At 44.5% G+C, this 20,792-nt stretch overlaps 1 protein-coding gene across 2 annotated transcripts in view; it reads left to right on the forward strand.

The window, feature by feature from the left end:
- Positions 1 to 10,071: 10,071 nt before the first annotated feature.
- Positions 10,072 to 20,792, forward strand: part of GSK3B (glycogen synthase kinase 3 beta) — a 291,716-nt gene continuing 280,995 nt past the window's right edge. Inside the window, exon 1 of one of the 2 annotated variants that reach the window (XM_075592907.1) lies at positions 10,072 to 11,524. In XM_075592907.1, the coding sequence (XP_075449022.1) occupies positions 11,437 to 11,524 (88 nt within the window). In that variant the 5' untranslated portion in view covers positions 10,072 to 11,436. The remainder of the gene's footprint in view (positions 11,525 to 20,792) is intronic. The other variant, XM_075592908.1, reaches the window with a different exon arrangement.

Consider the following 20,792-nt stretch of genomic DNA (forward strand, 5'->3'; position numbering starts at 1 on the left):
GCCCCGGGCGAGTGGATTTAACCCCCGGGCGAGTAAATATTGGCCCAAGCAGCACACGTTTGGTACTAGGTGGCGAGTAGATTTTTTTGTGTGGCGAGTAGATTTTTTGGTGATTTGTCAACCACTGTATATATATATATATATACTAACTGCCAAGTCCCTATCAGTTTTTATTATTAAGCTGTATAGCATTAATAAGGCTACACAAAAGGGTGAAAATAGCGGTCTCCCTGCACTTTGCATAATAATCCATGACCTATTTGGCTGCATTAATTAGGGAAAGTTCAAGTCACTGGTTAGCACCTCCCTTTATTGATTATTGATTGATACATTACAATCTCTAATATTGTGTTTAATATTATTTATGATAATTGTTTTGTGTAGCGCTTATTGTTCTTCACACACACACACACACACACACACACACACACACACACACACACACACACACACACACACACACACACACACACACACACACACACACACACACACACACGTTTAGTGACCTTTTAACATGACCCTTGATGAAACGCGTTGAGGTCACTTAGTCCTCTTGAAGACGACCGAAGAAGTCCATCACATTAGATCCAGAAAAACACTGCGTGACCGGAGCTCACAGGGGACGATACGGACATCGAAGACACTTAAATTGCTTTGCTGATGCCCACTGTTACAAATAAATAAGTGACAAATTCGAATTTTTTTTATTGGAATACAATATTTTATACTTATCACTGGTGCACTTGTGTGTTTCTTCTTTTCTTTTCCCATCCATCTGCATATTACTAAAAGCACCTGTATGGTTAGACTAAAGTGAATTTGGATTTCCACCGGAAAAAAAAAGTTAATGTAGCAATTAATTGGAGACAGAATAGGGGGGAGGGGGTGCAAAAAATGTATCCTGGGATACTCTCTGGTGGTGATTTTAAAAAGGTAGGTGGTATTTACCTGTCAGCTTGATAATTAAGGGACTTGTGAGGGATGGGGAAATAGCAAGGGGTCATGGAGGTAGAATGGGGGCAAGTGCGAGTTGACAAACAGACAGACACCCATATTAAATATAGATAATACTAGAAAACTTCTAAAGACTAAACCCAATTGGCAGAGAAAGGCAGGAGAAAATAAGATAATAGTACAGACTGAAAAAACCCTTAAATGCATGCTTGCTAATTATTGCTTGCAAGAAGCCTGACAGATGAAATGGGGGAGCTTGAATTAATAGCTGCAAGGGAGCAGTATGATATCATAGGCATTACTGAAACATGGTGGGATGAAACTCATGACTGGACAGTTAATTTAGAGGGTTATTCCCTTTTTCGGAAGGATCGAGCAAATAGAAGAGGAGGTGGAGTATGTTTATATGTTAAACCGGATCTGAAACCTATTATAAGGGGTGATTTTATGAAGGGAATGAAGAAAATGTAGAGATCTTGTGGATAGAAATTAGTAGCGGAGGTAAAAGTACAAAGAAAATGTTTGTAGGAATATGCTATAAACCATCAAATAATGTATCTGTGAGCTACAGGAAGTGAAAATACTTTTGCAAATGGAGAAGGCATCAAAATTAGGTCATGTTTGCATAATGGGCGATTTTAATTATCCAGACATAGACTGGGGCAATGAGATTAGCATTACAATGAAAGGAAACAGTTTTTTTTGGGGTGCTTAAAGACAATTACATGACCCAAATTATGGAGGAACAAACCAGGAGAGGGGCATTACTGGATTTGGTAATATCAAACAATGAAGAAGTAACAACAATATTCAAGTTTGTGAACATTTGGGTAACAGTGATCATAACATGGTCTCTTTTGAAATAAATGATCAAATACCATATTACTTGGGTTCAACAGACTTTAAACTTTAGAAAGGCAGATTTTAATAAACTGAGGACTTATCTCCAAGGAATACATTTGGATGATGTTTTTGCAGGGAAAATGTGGAAGGTAAACAGACAGTCTTTAAAACATTGTTAGAAAAGCACACTTATCAGTGTATACCCTTGTGTAATAAAAATAAAAGAAACAAGTCTAAACCAATGTGGAAAAATAAACAGGTAGGGGAGGAAATGGACAAGAAGAGGAAGGCGTTTAGATTCTTAATGTTAGAAGGGACAGAGGCATCGTATCAGAATTATAAGGAATGTAACAAAAGTTGCAAAAGGGCAATCAAATTAGCAAAAATGGATAATGAAAAAAGGATTGCTATAGAAAGTAAGATCAACCCTAAAAGGTTCTTCAAGTACCTTAATAACAAATTGGGTAGGCAAGTTATGGGACATAGGGCTGAGGTATTAAACAAATTCTTTGCCTCTGTATTTACCAGGGAAGAATCAATTGCAATAGCAGAGCCACAGGAGGAAGCCACAACCTCTATATTAACAAACAATTGGCCAACTGAGGAAGAAGTTCATAGGCGGCTTGATAAAATTAAAGTAAGTTAGGCACCTGGCCCCAATGGCATACATTTAAGAGATCTTAAGGAGTTAAGTTCAGTAATAGCTAAAACATTACATTTAATATTCAAGGACTTAATTTCCACAGGCTCAGTATCACAAGATTGGCGTAAAGCAGATGTGGTGCCTATATTTAAAAAAGGACCTAGATCACAACCGGGGAATTACAGATCTGTGAGCCTGGCATCAATAGTAGGGAAGCTATGTGAAGTTTTAGTATGGAATAATATTCAGGAATAATTAATGGAAAACAAAATAATTAGTAATAGTCAGAATGTATTTATGAAGGATAGATCATGCCAAACTAACCTTATTTGTTTCTTTGAGGAGATATTAACCCACAACTATTTCATGTTCCTTTCAGAATTTTTCATACAGGTTTGCGGAACTACTATGGGCACAAGTTTTGCACCCAGTTTCGCAAACCTGTATATGGGACAATGGGAACTTCAGAGCATTTGGAACAACAACCCCTTCAGACAGCATATTATTATTTGGCGTCGTTATATTGACGACATCCTTTGCGTCTGGGAGGGGGATGATTCTTCCATAAGCTCTTTTCTCACCTATTTGAATACTAATGACAAGAATTTAATCTTCACACACACTTCAGACCCTACTAGTATCAATTTTCTAGATCTAAAACTGACAGCACTGGAAAGTGGTAACATCTCCACTAAAGTGTTCTTTAAAGAAATTGATGCTAATAATCAGTTAATGGCTAATAGTAACCACAAAAAATCATGGATTACTAATATACCTAGAGGCCAATTCATTAGGATCAAGCGTAATTGTAGTGGGGAACAGGACTTTGAGGATCAGGCTCAACTCCTTCTTGATAAATTTCTTCAAAGAGGTTATTCGAGTGTTAGCCTGCATATAGACCTTGATGTAGTTAGACGTATGGATAGGCAAACTATGTTAGTTCCCAAAATTAAGGAACGATTAAATGATCTGAGCAATTTGATAGAGGTACCTTTCATTACAACCTTTAATTCAGTTAATAAGAAAATTGAAAAAATTGTTCAAAAACATTGGGCCATTTTGTGTAACGACCCAGTTCTAGGTGATCGCCTTCCAGAGACTCCGAAATTCATCTATAGGAGGGCAAAAAATCTTAAAAACACACTAGCTCCTAGTGATGTGGGCCTTCTTCGGGCTAGACCTAACCCGAATTCCTGGATTAGCGATAAACCTGTTGGTAATTTCCAGTGTGGGAGGTGCTCGATTTGTAAGCACCTACACCCTGAGAGGAAAACATTTAAGTCATTTGTGAATGGTGAGAGCTTCGCCATCGATTCATTTATTAACTGTAATACAGCAGCAAGAAAATAACCAGGGTTGGCGCTCAAGAGGAGATAGTGCCACAAGAAAATAATCCAAATTAAAACAGTGAAATAGTGACACCCTCTGGTAACCAGGGCTCACTACAAGAAAATAACCCAAAAAAGTGCAATAAACATATATAATAAAACTAAAATGAATAAACAAAGGATACCCACTCAACCTAGACAAGATGGGAAAGTCTTCGTTTCCCCTGGGACGTAGTGGGTAGAGGTGACAAGGGAGCGGGACACTATGCACATGTAAAAGAGAGATCACAAAAATAGTACAGTACTGTATAGCACAAAAATGATAATCCTATGAAATTCTGCAAAGGTTATTCTCACAAGCAGACAGTGAGTAAAGGCATTTCACACATAAAGTGTACACGAACAGTAGTCCCACGTAGAGGGGCATCTGGAGACCAGGATGGGATAGATAGGGTGCACGCCCCTTCCTCTCCAGGAATCGTGATTAGGTTTGGAATGGAGACCCTCCGCCACAGGTGCTCCTAATTGCGGCCGAAAGAAGCAATGAACAGCTCAGCGTCTCTCCTCCACGTGTCTTGGTATCTCGATTCGACGCGTTTCGCTAGAGAACTAGCTTTGTCAGGAATCTGGCACCCTATCCTACACTTGCTCTTAAATATAGTCAGTTAGCTCTTCATTGGTGGTGTATAATGGTCTCTGGTGATATGGGATTAATGTGGGACAGATGCAGCGCATTAATCCCACATCACCAGAGACAATTATACACCACCAATGAAGAGCTAACTGTCTATATTTAAGAGCAAGTGTAGGATAGGGTGCCAGATTCCTGACAAAGCTAGTTCTCTAGCGAAACGCGTCGAATCGAGGCAGATATCAAGACACGTGGAGGAGAGACGCTGAGCTGTTCGTTGCTTCTTGCGGCCGCAATTAGGAGCATCTGTGGCGGAGCGTCTCCATTCCAAACCTAATCGCGATTCCTGGAGAGGAAGGGGCGTGCACCCTATCTATCCCATCCTGGTCCCCAGACGCCCCTCTACGTGGGACTACTGTTCGTGTACACTTTATGTGTGAAATGCCTTTACTCACTGTCTGCTTGTGAGTATAACCTTTGCAGAATTTCATAGGATTATCATTTTTGTGCTATATAGTACTGTACTATTTTTGTGATCTCTCTTTTACATGTGCATGGTGTCCCGCTCCCTTGCCACCTCTACCCATTAACTGTAATACAACCCATTTGGTTTATTTGGTCAACTGTGAGTGTGGTCTCCAATATGTAAGCCGCACGAAGAGGTGTTTAAAGATCCATATACAGGAGCATATTAGAAATATAAAAAATGGTTATGAAAAACATAGTCTATCACGCCATTATGCAATGCATCACAATAAAGATCCCTCTAAATTGATGTTTAAGAGCATTAAAGTAGTCCCTAAGGATAGGAGGGGAGGCGATAGAATAAAAAACCTCTCCTACCAAGAAACCTTCTGGATTTATAAACTTGGCTCCTTGACCCCAAGGGGTTAAATGAAGATACAGACATTTGGTCCTTGTACTGATCTTTATTCAACCATATATTTATGACTCTCTCTGCGTGTGTTATCATTATACCTGCCCCTTTTTTTAATTGTGGCTTCTTCTCTTTCAGAATCTTTCCGCATATATATTATGTGTTTTTTATTTCATTATGTATGTTTTACATGTTCTGTTTCTTTTACTGCACACCTTGTTTGCAGACTACTGATGAGCATTTATGTGCACTTTCATTGATTTGCGCTGTAATTTGAAAACCTAATCACTGATTGGGGGCTGCTGGGTATATAACTATGTGTACTTCTTTAGTTGCTTGTATTCCCTGAAGAAGTAACTTTGAGTTACGAAACGCGTTGGAAGGTTTGCATGCTCATCTGTCTGACCCATACTGTAGCCAAGTACTTTCTTGGTTTGTGCCTCCCTGTCCCCTGCATCACTGCTTGCCGCTTTGGGTGTTACACACTGCCCTGTGTGCCATACGCCGCTGTGGACACTCCTCTATGCTTCACATGAGGGGAATCCTGTGACGTCATCAGCAGGCGCACCACGAGTTTGAGCGGCGTTCTGTCGGTGCTCTGCAGTTGTGAGACTCACGGAGGCTTCTGTGCCTTACTACGGGACGCTTTCACGGGACTTTCCACCGGTCCCCAACATCTGGTTACCCTGACTTAAGGATCCACGGAGGTTGCTGTCCTGGATGACGATTGCTAGTATCCTGCGTCTTACATCTGATCCGGTGAAAAGCTGTGACTCCAGCCCTCCCTCTGTGTGGTAACCCCACTAACCCACTGCTTGTTTTCAATATCATTGATGTACGCAGAACCTTTAACCTTTTAGTAAAATTTATCTTTTTTACTGTGCTTCACTATGTGCGTTGTGCGCCCTGTCTTTATGTCTTTTAACACAGAACAAGACAGGCAAGGCTCAGACAGGAGGCAGAACTGCAGTGAACACAGCGCATATAAACAAGATTATGCTCAGCCAATGTGCAAGAGGGCATGCTGAGCATATATAGGAACAACAGACCAATGAGGAAGAAGCATAATCCCTAGTATGCATGGCTTTGGTTGGCTGATGTAGACAAGGCAGGTGAATCTATTTACACAGTGGAACGGAGGAGACTATGCGTGCGTGCCGCACGCAGCGGGTGCGCGCTCCACGACGGTGACGTCACTGCGCGAGCAAAGCCTGGAGGCGGGACCAGCAGGAACGGCATTTAGTGCCGAGTGAGGTCCGCACGCGCCCCTAGAAGGTACGCTGGTAATGACTGGTCTGGGAGACGTGCTGCAGGAGGCAGCAGAGGCAGAACACCCAATCGCGGGTCTGGATAAGCTGGGCGCGGGTGACGGATCCTTAGTTTCTCAACTGGTGTGCCACGAAGCCGGCCGTAGTGTGCCACGAATTCGACCGTAGGGTGCCGCAAACCGATCGTAGGGTGCTCGAAGTCGACCACGAAGCCGACCATATGGTGCCGTGAAACCTAATGTAGTGTGCCGCGAAACCTAATGTAGTGTACCGCGTGGCCGACCGTAGTGTGCTGCAAAGTTTTTTTTTAAAAATGTACGGTTTATTATCAGGCATGTTTATTCACGACAAAGTGTAAATGGCCCATAAGCGCGGCTACAGCACTGAGAGCTTGCGAATCCCGCGCATGCGCCATCAACATTGCTTCAGTTTGTTATATACCGATTGAGTACAGATGTATCGTTGCGGCACACGTGTGTTTGTTGTGTAAAACCGTGTGTTGAGCGGAGTGATATTTGGAGTTAAATTGAATTACTGTTATAAAACATTCAACAGACGACAGAGAAGCCCAATGCTACATCCAACATGACAGAAATACACAGTAAAATACTTATATATTCTCTTGAAGTAGGGTCATTTAGTTTAACCCTTTGGCCAAAGCGTTGTAAGCTTGCGAGCCACGTCAAGGCAGACACCTGTTCGCAAGGCCTAACACTACCAGATAAAATACTAATATACCTCTATTAGTATTTTATCTGGTAGTGTTAGGACTTGCGAACAGGTGTCTGCCTTGACGTGGCTCGCAAGCTTACAACGCTTTGGCCAAAGGGTTAAACTAAATGACCCTATTTCAAGAGAATATATAAGTATTTTACTGTGTATTTCTGTCATGTTGGATGTAGCATTGGGCTTCTCTGTCGTCTGTTGTATACATATGCCACGCTTAATAGCACTCCATTTTGACACATATACATATATATATATTGTGGGGGCTCAGGGGTTCCCAAAAAGAGCTTACTGGGGTTCTGTGTTTTGTTAACCCATACTCAGCTGTTCCAGCTGGTGGAGGTTAGTGGCTCCTCCTTCCCAGGTTTTAAGCCCGCCCCTCCCCACTTCTCTAGTTTGAAAGTGCCTCATTCTGCTGGATATAGACCCACTGTGGTCTTTCTCCCTCCTAATAGAGGTAAATGAGAATTTTAATCCTAATAGAGGTATATTAGTATTTTATCTGGTAGTGTTAGGACTTGCGAACAGGTGTCTGCCTTGACGTGGCTCGCAAGCTTACAACGCTTTGGCCAAAGGGTTAAACTAAATGACCCTATTTCAAGAGAATATATAAGTATTTTACTGTGTATTTCTGTCATGTTGGATGTAGCATTGGGCTTCTCTGTCGTCTGTTGTATACATATGCCACGCTTAATAGCACTCCATTTTGACACATATACATATATATATATTGTGGGGGCTCAGGGGTTCCCAAAAAGAGCTTACTGGGGTTCTGTGTTTTGTTAACCCATACTCAGCTGTTCCAGCTGGTGGAGGTTAGTGGCTCCTCCTTCCCAGGTTTTAAGCCCGCCCCTCCCCACTTCTCTAGTTTGAAAGTGCCTCATTCTGCTGGATATAGACCCACTGTGGTCTTTCTCCCTCCTAATAGAGGTAAATGAGAATTTTAATCCTAATAGAGGTATATTAGTATTTTATCTGGTAGTGTTAGGACTTGCGAACAGGTGTCTGCCTTGACGTGGCTCGCAAGCTTACAACGCTTTGGCCAAAGGGTTAAACTAAATGACTTTACTTCAAGAGAATATATAAGTATTTTACTGTGTATTTCTGTCATGTTGGATGTAGCATTGGGCTTCTCTGTCGTCTGTTGTATACATATGCCACGCTTAATAGCACTCCATTTTGACACATATACATATATATATATATTTTGTGGGGGCTCAGGGGTTCCCAAAAAGAGCTTACTGGGGTTCTGTGTTTTGTTATAAAACATTACAAGCAGCTGCCCTAACAATGGATGGATTTATTACAAGAAAACGCGACCGTGAAAAGTTTGAGCGAGACCAAGCCAAGTAAGATTTCTAAAGTTCGTCGCCAGTATATGGACAGTTATTTCAGTATGGGATTTTCTTGGTTTGGAGATAAAGATTGTCATCTCCCATTTTGTGTTGTGTGCGGTAATAAACTTTCGAACAAAGTCATGGTTCCTAGCAAATTGAAAATACATTTTACCACAAAACATGCACATCTCGAGGGAAAAGATTTGAACTATTTCAAAAGGTTGGTTTAACTGCAATCGAAACAAGCGAGCTATTTCGAAAAACGGGCCCGGTAATGTTCAAACTGCTTCTTATCTGGCAGCAGAAATCATAGCACAGCAAATGAAGTCCCATACTATAGCCGAGGCACTTTTTTTGCCCGTGTGCCGTACGATTGATAGGACAACGTTCGTGATGAAGTGGAACAAGACATTATCAATTTTCCGCTCTCTGATGATACAAGTAGAAGAAGAATAGAAATGTCATCTAACATAGAGGAAACTGTTACTAATGAGCTTAAAAAGTCCATACGAACCAATCCATTTGAATTTTAATGTGCCGCAAAGCACAAATTATTTTCAAGTGTGCAGCGAGCACCAAAAGGTTGAGAAACACTGGTCTATAGAAACCAGCAAGGCTGATTCGAACCAGTTCAACTGAGATAAAATTGGTGAGTCACGAGAGTTGGCAGTTCTAATTTTAAACTGTTCAACAACAGGGTGGAGCGGCTCAGTGAGTAAAGACACTGACTGTAAGAAATTGTATATATGCGTATTATACTGCAGTTGTGACGCGCTCTGAGTCCCATTGGGAGAGAAGTGTAAGAAATAGCTATTATGATAAAATAAAGTTATGCATATATCCCCCCAAAATACAAATAGAAACGGGGAGGCGGGCAGAAACCTGTCAAATAAATATAAACATCTACAATTAATCATATTATATATTAAAACAAATATCCACGAATATTAGCTCATTTAACCTCGTTACCATAGCAACCCATATTTTGCCAGGCTGCTAAAATACCTAAAGGCCACACTTCCGGTGGCTTATAAAGGGAATGACCACACCTACTTCCGCCCGTTACTTGCAGACGGAGCTGCTGGCTCCAGCGAATCAGAGGCCGCTTTTCATTCCTTCCTCGCCTCGCCCTAAAGTCTTTGGACGCTGATGAAGACTGGCGTGCGTGACGGACCAATCAGAGGCAACTCAGAGAGAAGGGAAGCGGCGGGAGACAAAAGTCGTGGCATTCCTATTGGATGGTCAACCAAAAAAAAACCGCTGAGTGGAGCCTGCGATCCTCTCCTATTGGCCAGCAAGACTTGTGCGGTTTCCGCCCACTTTGGCCCGGTCAGGCTTACCGATTGGCTGCCGAATGCTGGTGAGTGACGTGGGCGGAGCGAGCCAGGAAAGTTGGGCGTGTTCTCGCGCTCTCCCCCCTCCCCTTTACTCCTATTCTCGGAGCTCACTTACGCCGGGCGCGCGGCGTAACCCCCGCTCCCCGCATAGCACGCTACGTCAGTGACGGGCGGAGGGAGGGAGGAGAGCAGTGCAGGCAAATGCGGTCAGTCGGACGGAGGGTGACAAAGGGAAAGAGACGGAGCTGGCAGCAGCGGGAGAAGAGATATCCCCCCCCCGTGTATACCGCCGGACAGCCGCGCTATACTCAGTGCTACCCGGCACAGGACCACACCCCGCGCTATAACCGGGGTAGGGAGAAGGTCCCTCACTGAGGGGAAGGAAGGAGGAGCTGTTTGGGGAGGGGAAGGCTCACATACCCCTGTATATCGCGGATAATCGCTGCTTCGGTGGGAGTGTGTTATATCCATATACCTCCCCCCTTTTTTGTTGTGGTGGTGGGGTCCCCTGCAGGCCGCCATTTTGAGGGTCTGACCCCCCCCCCATACCCTGTGAGGGAGAGGAGGAGGAGGCTGGGCCTGGTCTGGGGGGGAGTTATGGAAGGAGCCGCCATGGCCGCTGCTTCTCCCTCAGCCTGGCTGTGACCGGGCTGTCTGCATCCCTTGCACCTGCTCCTAAGGTGCAACACACACGGGAACCTACCCTCACAGAAAGGGAGCTACCTCCAGCATCATCATCATCAACACAGAGAAGGACCTAGCTCCAGCATCATCATCAACACAGAGAGGGACCTACCCCCATCATCATCGCAGAGAGGGAACTACCATCCCAGCATCATCATCAACCCAAAGAGGGAGCTACCCCTGCAAGAGGAACCTACCCCCCCAGCATCGACACAGCGAGGGACCTACCCTCCCATCACCAACAGAGAGAGGGAGCTACCCCCCCATCATCACCACACAGGGGCAACTCAAAACCCAGGGGGGCAACCTATCCCTATCAGCAAGAGGAACCGACCTCCCACCCCCATCATCATCGCCACCCCCTAGGGGTGCTGAGTAGCTAAGGGCCTCAATATACAGTATATATAGAAATTGACTATATATTTTATATATTATTTTTTTTTTACAGTGGGGTGTGCTGGGGTAGGTAACCCTTCCTCATCTATTTTTTTTTTTATTCCTTCATGGCCCTGTGACATCCCTCTGCTGTCATATTCTGCATTCTCATTGGATTGAGAGCGGGATGGTGTATAAGGAGTGACCTGACCAGACATAGGGGGAGGGGGCAGGTGATAATAAAAAGGGGGTGGTGGGGTCTTCGCCATTTTTTTTGTTACATTTTTTTTTACACTTTTGACCCTTTGTGTCCCCGTCCCCCCCCTTCAAAAGGGGGAGGAAGGAAGGTTGCTTGGTTTGAGGGGGGACTTGATGATCTTGCCCTCCATTTGGCTTTGATAAGACACAGAGGAGCTGCCGGGCGAGCATCATGTCGGGGAGGCCGAGGACCACATCCTTTGCAGAGAGCTGCAAGCCCGTCACACAGCCGTCGTCCTTTGGCAGCATGAAAGTTAGCAGTGAGTATCTCCTTCCTCCATCCCAATCTGCCTGCTGAATGTATGTCCTGTCGGTTGGTACCCACCCTCCCTCAGTGCATGATCATGATCCTATTTCTTATGCAGGTCTTGGCAGCACGTGTCGTGTTGTATGTTTTAGGGTTTTTTTTTTGGGACGAGTTCCCCTCCCCGCAGGGTTTACAATCTAAACATTTAGCGGGTAACGTGGCATGCACTGGGAAGCAAGGTGCTGGCACTGGGATATGAACTGGGTTTGCCCCAGTTCAAAGGGGGTGACGTTTCATTCTTCCAGCCTTGATAGGTTTGTAATTTTTCTTACTTTTACCCAGTAGCCGACTTTGCCTATCCGGGCACTGAGGGCTTTAAGCAATGTGTCTCTGGTCTGGTCCCTCTGGCACTGAAGTGCTTGCGGGATCAAGAAGCCTACCCTTCAGTGTTGCAAAGGCCTATATAGTATAAATATGGCACTTGTATAGTATCGGGGGCTTGTAATGCCCAGTGATATTGTCCTGCTTGTTGTATAGGTGCCTGTCTCTCTCACACACACCCGGCCACCTTGAATTGACACCAGGGTCAGAGGGACCTGCAATAGACTGCAGAGCTCAATACACTCCTCTTATTGTAGGCATCTTGCTCAGCCCTCTGAACAGCCGGCTCCACCTTAAATGCTATTCTAGTTATGGATCCTGTTCCTTCTCATTGGGTGCCAGACACAGCCCAAGGAGCATCCAATGTGAATCTCATGAAAAATAGCTACAATCTACTGTCGGGGCCTTTAATGGCAGACTCTTTTCTAGTGTAGAGACGTAGACGCCTGGCAGCTGCTCATCCAACCATTCCCTTTCACCTTGGATATCACGTAATATGATGTCCCTTTAGTATCAGGCATTGTAATGTGCTGCCGAGCTGATTGTTCGTCCCTTATTATATATGCCGAGAAGCAGGCACAGCTGGCAACCTGTCCCTTTGGGTATTAATCACACAAGATGTGGCTCCTTGTCCGGAGCATTGCAGAGCAAAGTCCCCCAGCTGTCTGGCACAGCCTGAGCAGAGCGCATTATCTCCCAACCTTTCACCGTGGTAGGTGTCTGGGTGGAGGAGCCACCATCAGCAGAAGGGAACACTACAGAGATTTTTATAACGCATCAAAGACCAATATATACCATCTCTGCGATCTTCAGTATGGCGGCTGAGCTGTCTGGTACAATGCACAATATCACCTCCAAAATAGGCAGTAAGATGTATTTCCTCCTTCACATGTCTTCCTGCTTCAGTTATATCTAGCAAATCAGCATCATATTTGCTCTGTGTTGCTTATGAAGGAGTATGCCGTGGTCTTCATAAGCCAGCAGACAGCCCCACCTTATATGCAATGCAGGATACTGCTCCCCTGCAGCGTCAGATGTCTCTGCAACACTAAGCTAACCAATATGTGATCTCCCCGCCCCCCCCCCCCCCATCCTATTGCAAACCCATAGATGTGATCTCCCTAATGTGGAGCACAGTCTAATCTCCTACCAACCTTCAACCATTCACCTTGAATGTAGTGCGAGAAATGGTTTCTTCAGTGGTAGAAGGTCCATTCGTTCCCCTCCCCCTCTGTATAGGGACGAAGAAGCCGTCTTGTACCCAACCCCACCCTTTTTCACCTTGAATAGCCAGAAAATATGGCCACTCTTAGATGAGGCTTCTTCTGTTAGAGGCCTGTATTGCATTGTACATTAATATAGGCACCCTTGTATAGGGAAGTTGCCCTTCACTGCCCATGAACGAGGCAGATGTACCACCCTCGATACAGTGCACAAATGACCCCCCAAGTCCTTTGACGGAGGGCATAGCAACATATTGCAGGGTACTGCTGCGATCCGTCTTGCAGCGAATGGGTTAAACAATAAGTGTAACACGTATCTCCCTTCAGCCTCCTAATTTAGGGACCCGCACCACGCAGATCTCCCTCCGGTCCTGGGAAGTTGGGAATATCTGAATACTCTAGGTTTTGAGAAGCAATTCATGTCTAATTTTAGCATAGGTTGAACATGATGGACAGATGTCTTTTTTTTAATGTAAGTGGCCTTCTTTAACCTGCACAATGCAAGCAGCAGCGCTGCTAGAAGCACGACGTCTGCCAAGATGGGCCAAATGAATCCCTTTTTGGGGGGATTTTTGTTGTTTTTCTGCAATGCTTTACGTGTTTCTGGAGCACAGAAGAGGTTAATGGCTGTGTTAAATTACACATTTCTTCATGTGGGTAATGACCGTTAAAAGCATTTGTATGAGTGAACATGGCAAAGTATATATGATATATCCTATATATATAGATCTATATATTTAGTATTCTATAATGAAATCTGTGTTGGCCTGAATCCTCAGCCGCCTTCCTAGCAGGAAGAGGGGGCGCGATGGGTTACTGCCATGTTCTTTCTACAGAAGCAATTTAAAAAAAAAATGTGTGTGTTTTTGCCTGCAAGGGGCTTTAATCTTTAACACTTTCAATGCCAGAAGGAGCAGGCAACAGGGTCACCTCTGGCAGCGAAAGGGGTGAGGAATAATTTGGGACTGAATTGTTTCACCACTTTATTGAGTGATGTATTTCCCCCCCCCCCCCTCCCATTTTTTAATATTTGATTGTATTTTGTAAATGTCCGTGAGAAGGCGGAAGTGCACCAGAGAACTTGTCCTCACTTGGTTCTCACTTGCTGTGCTGTGGATAATAAGTGTAATTCTTTCATATGGCCCCGAGGATAGTAGCTGATGATAGATTTCCGGTGTGATGCTGAGGGGTGGGGGGGGGGGGGGGGGGTGTTGGTGTGGCTTGCTTTTAATCCAAGGCTGTGGCAGTCGTTAGCGATTTCTAGGTCAGGGGTGGGAAACTCCAGTCCTGAAGGGTCGCCAACAGGTCAGGTTTTCAGTATATCCCTGCTTCAGCACAGGTGGCTCTGTTAACGGCTGCACCACCTGTGCTGAAGCAGGTATATCCTGTAAAGCTGCCCTGGAGTTGCCCACCCCTGCTCTAGGCCTAACCAAACAGGTCCCTATGAAGCCCAAAGGTCCCAGTTAATGCACATTTTTACAGGTTCTCAAAGCATTGGTAATGAAAAAGAATTAAAAATCTTGTTTAAAGCAACAATCCACTCTATTCGACACAAAAAATGAACTAAATGCCTCTTTATTTTTTTTTATAACACCGTGGCATCATTTTGCTGCTTTAAAAATGTTTTTTTTTTTTTTTTTAAATTGATTGTGGAGATCAGAAATGGTAAATTTGCCTCCCTGGGAAGTTTAAATGGCAGCTACCGTTTCCACGTGGGCAGCGGCGGTTGCCATGGGTTAATGAAGGGGTGCGCAAACTGGGGGGTGCGGCGGTTGAAGAGGCCCCGCACTCTTCCCTTAATGCATTTAAACAAATCCCGGGGCATCGCCTGAGGCCTCTGCAGCCTCCCTTACCTTGTCTTCGGCGACGTCACGTGACCCGCGGCGTCATTGGACCCGCGAAGATGAGGTAAGGAGGGGGGCATCAGCAGACGGGGGACGCAGTGGGCAAGGTTTGCGCTTCCCTGGGTTAATGGGTGAAAATACAGCAAAACATGACGATTGTTGGATAAAAAACAGTTTCAAATGGATGAGCACAGCATGGGCTAACTGATTGTGACCTCATTTCAGTTTTTGGGGGATTGCAGCTTTGTACATTTCTGGCACCATTTTTTGCGATTTTCTTTGTTTTTTCCTTGTATAAAACTCAGACGTGGCAGACCCGATTCCTTTTCCCTCCCTGTAAATGCAGAGCCTGGCGAGGTGCCGTATGGTAGAAAGGCAGGAGTCCCTTAATAAAGCACGAAAAGGCACGTTTTAAGGCGACATTAACCAAATGTTCTCACCTTTTACCACTGTGTAATATTTCTCATTTTAAACCGCATATAAAAATCCCCCGCGTGAGCACATCCAGTCGTCTGATAGGCCTGCAACCCCGCCCTTCCCCTCCCCATTATCTCTTAGAATACAATGCTTCCAGTGCAGCCAGGAATTCTGGGTAATGACATGCAAATGAGCACACACACTCACTTTTTGCTTCATGTCAACTTTAACATGGGACCCCTATACGCGTATAACTGCCGCATTACACAGAATTTCAGCACAGGGTGGGATTAAAGAAGTGCAGAGCCAGTAACCCTACTCACAGACAGTGGAAAAGCTATTTGGGTCCCGTCAGCGGGAGGCTGGTTATACTGGCTTTGCCAGCGTGAAGCTGTGATAGGTTTCACCCACGCATTACATTTATGGTGGGTGAAGAAGTGAAACACACCCTCCACCATACAGTGTACAGCAATAAACCCCTCACAGGTCTCAGCCAGGTCTGCAACCATGCCCTTCCCCTTTATCTCCTAGCATACTGCACTAAATATAAATGCCACCAGCCTTGTGTATTGACTGGGCCTGCGTAGCGCTGTATACATACTTTCTGTGGGGGATACTTGCAGGAGAGGGGTTTTCATAGCAGTGTCGAACATATGGCTCCTGGTTTATAGTGTATATAGAAACATGTAATAGAGGTAATGCATTTCTAATTATTCATGGAACTAGTAAGTAAAGCTCCATTTAGTTTGTGTTTGGCCACATGAGCATCAATAAGGGATCCGCCCTGGTCCTTCCGAGGAAACCAGGCGTAGCTTGGGATGTGGTTGAGATGCTGTGATGTAAGCCTCGGTATCGGCAGTCCGATGACTTGTTATCCTTATTTGCAGTCTGGCACACTGAATCCTGATTCTGTGTCTCTGCTGTTGGAGCGAGGCCGTGCCATACATTCTCAATCTCATCGAGGGCCTTCTCCAGCATCCCAACCACTCAGGACTGTGCTTAATTGCATATAAAAAAGGACATTGATGTGGTTATCCTCGGCACATGGTTTGAGAATGTGCACGATAACCATTGTTGTAAACCCAGGGTGGCCAACTCCAGTCCACAAGGGCCACCAAAGGTCGGTTTTTGGGGAGCGCAGATACCACCATCTAAGAAAAAAATATAAACAATACAGGTATATAGTGTAGTATTTTCTTAGATAGGAGACATCTTTGGTAAAAACAGAAATGGGGACTCGCACTTTCCCAGTGAATCAACAGCAATGGTTTAACCCGATGGATGGTCAGCTCAGGTGGACACAGCGCGTTTGTCCTCAATATAAGAACACACTCTTAGTGCAACATTGTTAGTTCAATATAAGTTATATTATAACGAATGGTATCACACTTACATTTGAACACAATGGCATGTACACATAAGAATTATAGATGGCCTGATTCCTTTAGGCTCCCGGGCTGCGTCGCGTCACTTCCGGCGGTCGACCGCGTCACTTCTGGTTTTGGATAATTCCGTTTTTCGGAGCCGTGTGTGTGGGGCAGTCACTGGAGCTCACAGGGCCTATTCAGTATCAACTCTTCGCGTTTCGCTTCGATAGAAGCTTCCTCAGGAGTCATATTTGCGTCAACTTCCATATTACTATAAATATACAATGCTTTTATAATATAACTTATATTGAACTAACAATGTTGCACTAAGAGTGTGTTCTTATATTGAGGACAAAACGCGCTGTGTCCACCTGAGCTGACCATCCATCGGGTTAAACCATTGCTGCTGATTCACTGGGAAAGTGTGAGACCCCATTTCTCATTTTACCAAAGATGTCTCCTATCTAAGAAAATGCTACACTATACAGTATATTGTTTATATTTTTTTCTTATATGGTGGTATCTGCGCTCCCCAAAAACCTACCTTTGAGGATCTGTCTAAGGAGAATTGGACCGTCTCTACAAAAGGGTTGAGCTGCGATTTTATATCACTAAATAACCTTAACAAACACATTTGCACGGTTATATTTTTGATTGAGCACTATATATATATATATATATTTTTTTTCATTGATTAATACAGTATAATTGCACTTTATTTTCTCTCAGAAAGGAGCGCCTACAATCACACTTCTTTTCTTTGTACTAGTTCCACAAGGGCCACCAACAGGTCAGGGTTTCAGGATATCCCTGCTTCAGCGCAAGTGGCTCAATCAGCCACCTGTGTTGAAACAGAGAGATCCTGGAAACTGGATCTTTTTGTGGCCCTTGAGGACTGGAGTTGGCCATCCCTGGTGTAAACGAACACTTGTTAAGAGAAGGGCCATTGTGTTCAGACAGCATCTTCATGGCTTTGTGGTGTCTCGTGGAGCAGAGACCTTAAGAGTAGTTTAAATTATTACTATGTGGGATTTTAAGCTTTTGTTAGAATGAAAGTACTATTTTAATGTCTTGACTGGTATACTCATTCCTTCTTTATTTTTGTTGTTGCCACTAAAACACCCCTGAAAGTTGGCTACCATAATGGAGATATTCTGAAGCCACCCTTGACATGGGGGCCTGGCTGAGATTAGTGTCCTAACCAGTCGGCATTCCATTGTTGGTAAACCAATTGTGTTCTCCATTCGTAATACTTTCTCTGAGGACGGGGTACGAGTCACTCCCATAGGGTCATATTACTCATGGGATTTACGGTTCCTCTGGGATATTATTTGATGGGGATTTGCTTCACTCGTCTCTCTTTTTTGCTTCCCTTGAAACGTGGCTGTGTGTTCTCAAGGAAGCCATCCTCTCCGCAACATGATGGTGCTTTTGGATATATTTGATACTTTCTTGTTTTGGGCCTGCGGGGCATCTTTTCGCATACACATGTGAGCTCCCAAGTCTGATACAAGCTGAAGCATAGAGAGAAAGGCGTATGCACAATGTACTAATTTTGGAATGTTTCATGGAGAGAGCGGTCTAACGACTTAAATTTATGGCCGCTGTTCACAGAACAGAACTAGATTTTGCAAAGGCTTTTGATACTGTTAACCAGTCTGTTAAACAAGTTCCAGTACTCTGGTATTGGACCACATGCTGTAAACTGGTTTAACACATTGATCAGGAGGATCTCAACATGTCTCTCAGCTCCAACCCCAACATGGAAATTACCTCTGTGGCCCCCCATGGCTCTGTTCTTGGGACCCTACCTTTTTTCTTCTTTTTTATAAATGACCTTACCGCAGTTTGAGACAACTTCTCTGCATATGTCAGCTGGTGATACTATTCTATATACATACAGTCCCAGCCTCTCTGCCCATAAAAATGTACTGCAATCTGATTTCTCAAAGGTTCAAAACTAGATCACCCAAAACAAACTGTTTTAGCACTAACAAAACAGTAACTATGGTGTTTGGGATTAAGCCTAAAATCCGCAAGCTGCCCATGGCATCACTACTGATTAGAACCTGCTCTAACACTAATCTTGCCTCCGTTACTAGCTTTAATTTTGGGGAATGTGGCTTGTCTCCAATTTAATATTTGGTTTGCATACTGACAACCAAAATCTATTCCAAACTGGATGTATTTTATAGAAATAAATCTTGACCCATTTGGTCAGAAAGCGCACTGCACAGAAAATGCTAATGCCAATTATTGACTATGGGATATAGTGGGTGGTTGTTACGGTCGCGTACTTCGCTGTGTACTGTCCAGGAGACAGACCCGCTAGGCAGGGGTGGAGAGTAGAGACCATCCTGTACCTGGGATCCGAATCCTGTAGAGTAGTATGGTCCGGGCAGGGGAAGGCAGGATAAACGTGGTCACTGTTCCGGGGTCAGGGCTGGAGAAGGCAAAGTAGTAGCGGTCACAGTTCCGAGGTCGTCAACGATAGGCAAAGAGCAAGACAGGCAGGACAAAGCTTCCAGCAGGGAACATGGTTAGCATAACCTCGCACAGGCAAGGAGTGGAGGGGAATGCGGCCTTATAAAGGGTGCAGGCAATCATTCCAGACTGAGGCTGACGTCTTGCCTCGGCGGCCATGTTGGTGGGGGCAGACGTCCTGCCGTGGGGGCAGACGTCCTGCCTCGGCGGCCATGTTGGGAGGTCCTATTTAGATCTGGAATGAGGCTGACTTCCTGCCTTGATGGCCATGTTGAGGGGTCCTTTTAGTGGTACAGCACTCCAAACTCGCCTCCGCAAACTTGACCTTCTTTACAACTCAATATGCCGTTTTGTCTTGCTATGTAATTTCAACACCCACCATTGTACATCTTTCCTGTCTCACCTTCCAGTACTTCGTGGACAACGGGAGGTAACTCAATGCATCTATTTTCCCCTGGTAAAATATTTTATAAATAACTCCACCATCGCGCCGACACCGGTGTGCTGGAGACCTTTAGGAGGAGGCTTTTGGAAGTCATTCAAATGAATCCCATCATAAAATAGTATTTTAAAATATACATATACTGTTTTGCAATGTAAAACTGTAAATGTGTGCTCTGGAAAGCATGAAGGTCACGGTATGTGATCCTACTGTCACATGGAGCTGCCCTAGTCTCAGACTGTGACCGCGGGGACTAGTTCTGTTTCCGCAGCCATATAGATATACAGATAGATATGCAGATATTTAATGTCACAAGATGTATTGATGGTATAACGTGCTTACTGCACCGACACACTTTATTCGAGCAAATACCCGGTATGTACCTGGCAGATACCTGGAATGCGCCGCTCCTCACCTCTGACAAGCCCCGTTGCATTTGCCTTCCCAGCCTGGGTTCATGCCTGGCTGATGGGCGGCTGATCTGTTAAATGATAATGATTAGGATTTAATAGGCTGCAATGCTTCGCGTGTCTACCAGATGGCATAAATTCATGAATTGTAATGCAGTATATATATATGTACTGTGCAGTATTGCAGCCAGTGGGAATAAAATGCTTCAATCCCTGCCGGAAAATAACTCAATGCACTCGGGCAGAAAACAGTCACAAACCTCAATACACCCGGGTATACCCGAATTCGTGGGACTAGCCGAGCTCGAATAAAGTGTGTCGCCAGTGTAGGTTGGAGGTACTTTACTTGCCCCTGTTCTGGATCACATACAGATGTAGCAAACCTTAAGGCTTGTCTGATCGCGGCCCTGACAGATTAACGCGGCGGTGGTCTGATCCGGCAGACACGGTCGTACCGCGAAGCTGGGGACTGTAAGTCTTGCTACATTTCTACGTCATTGGGATATTAACTTTTTGGCAAAATCTCTTTCAATGCCTGCCTTTGCGCTAAACCAAAAAACGTGACTCCGCCTGAGGGTCCAGCAATACTTCCTGTGGGTATGACCCTAAAACAAAAGCATTGCGTATTGTACATTCCGTGTTCTTTGTTGTGCGGTTGTTTTTATCTGTTGGTCTTTTTGTACGTAAATCTACAAAGTCATGAGACAACTTGA

Source organism: Ascaphus truei, chromosome 3 (genome assembly GCF_040206685.1).
Source record: "Ascaphus truei isolate aAscTru1 chromosome 3, aAscTru1.hap1, whole genome shotgun sequence".
NCBI classification, from domain to species: domain Eukaryota; kingdom Metazoa; phylum Chordata; class Amphibia; order Anura; family Ascaphidae; genus Ascaphus; species Ascaphus truei.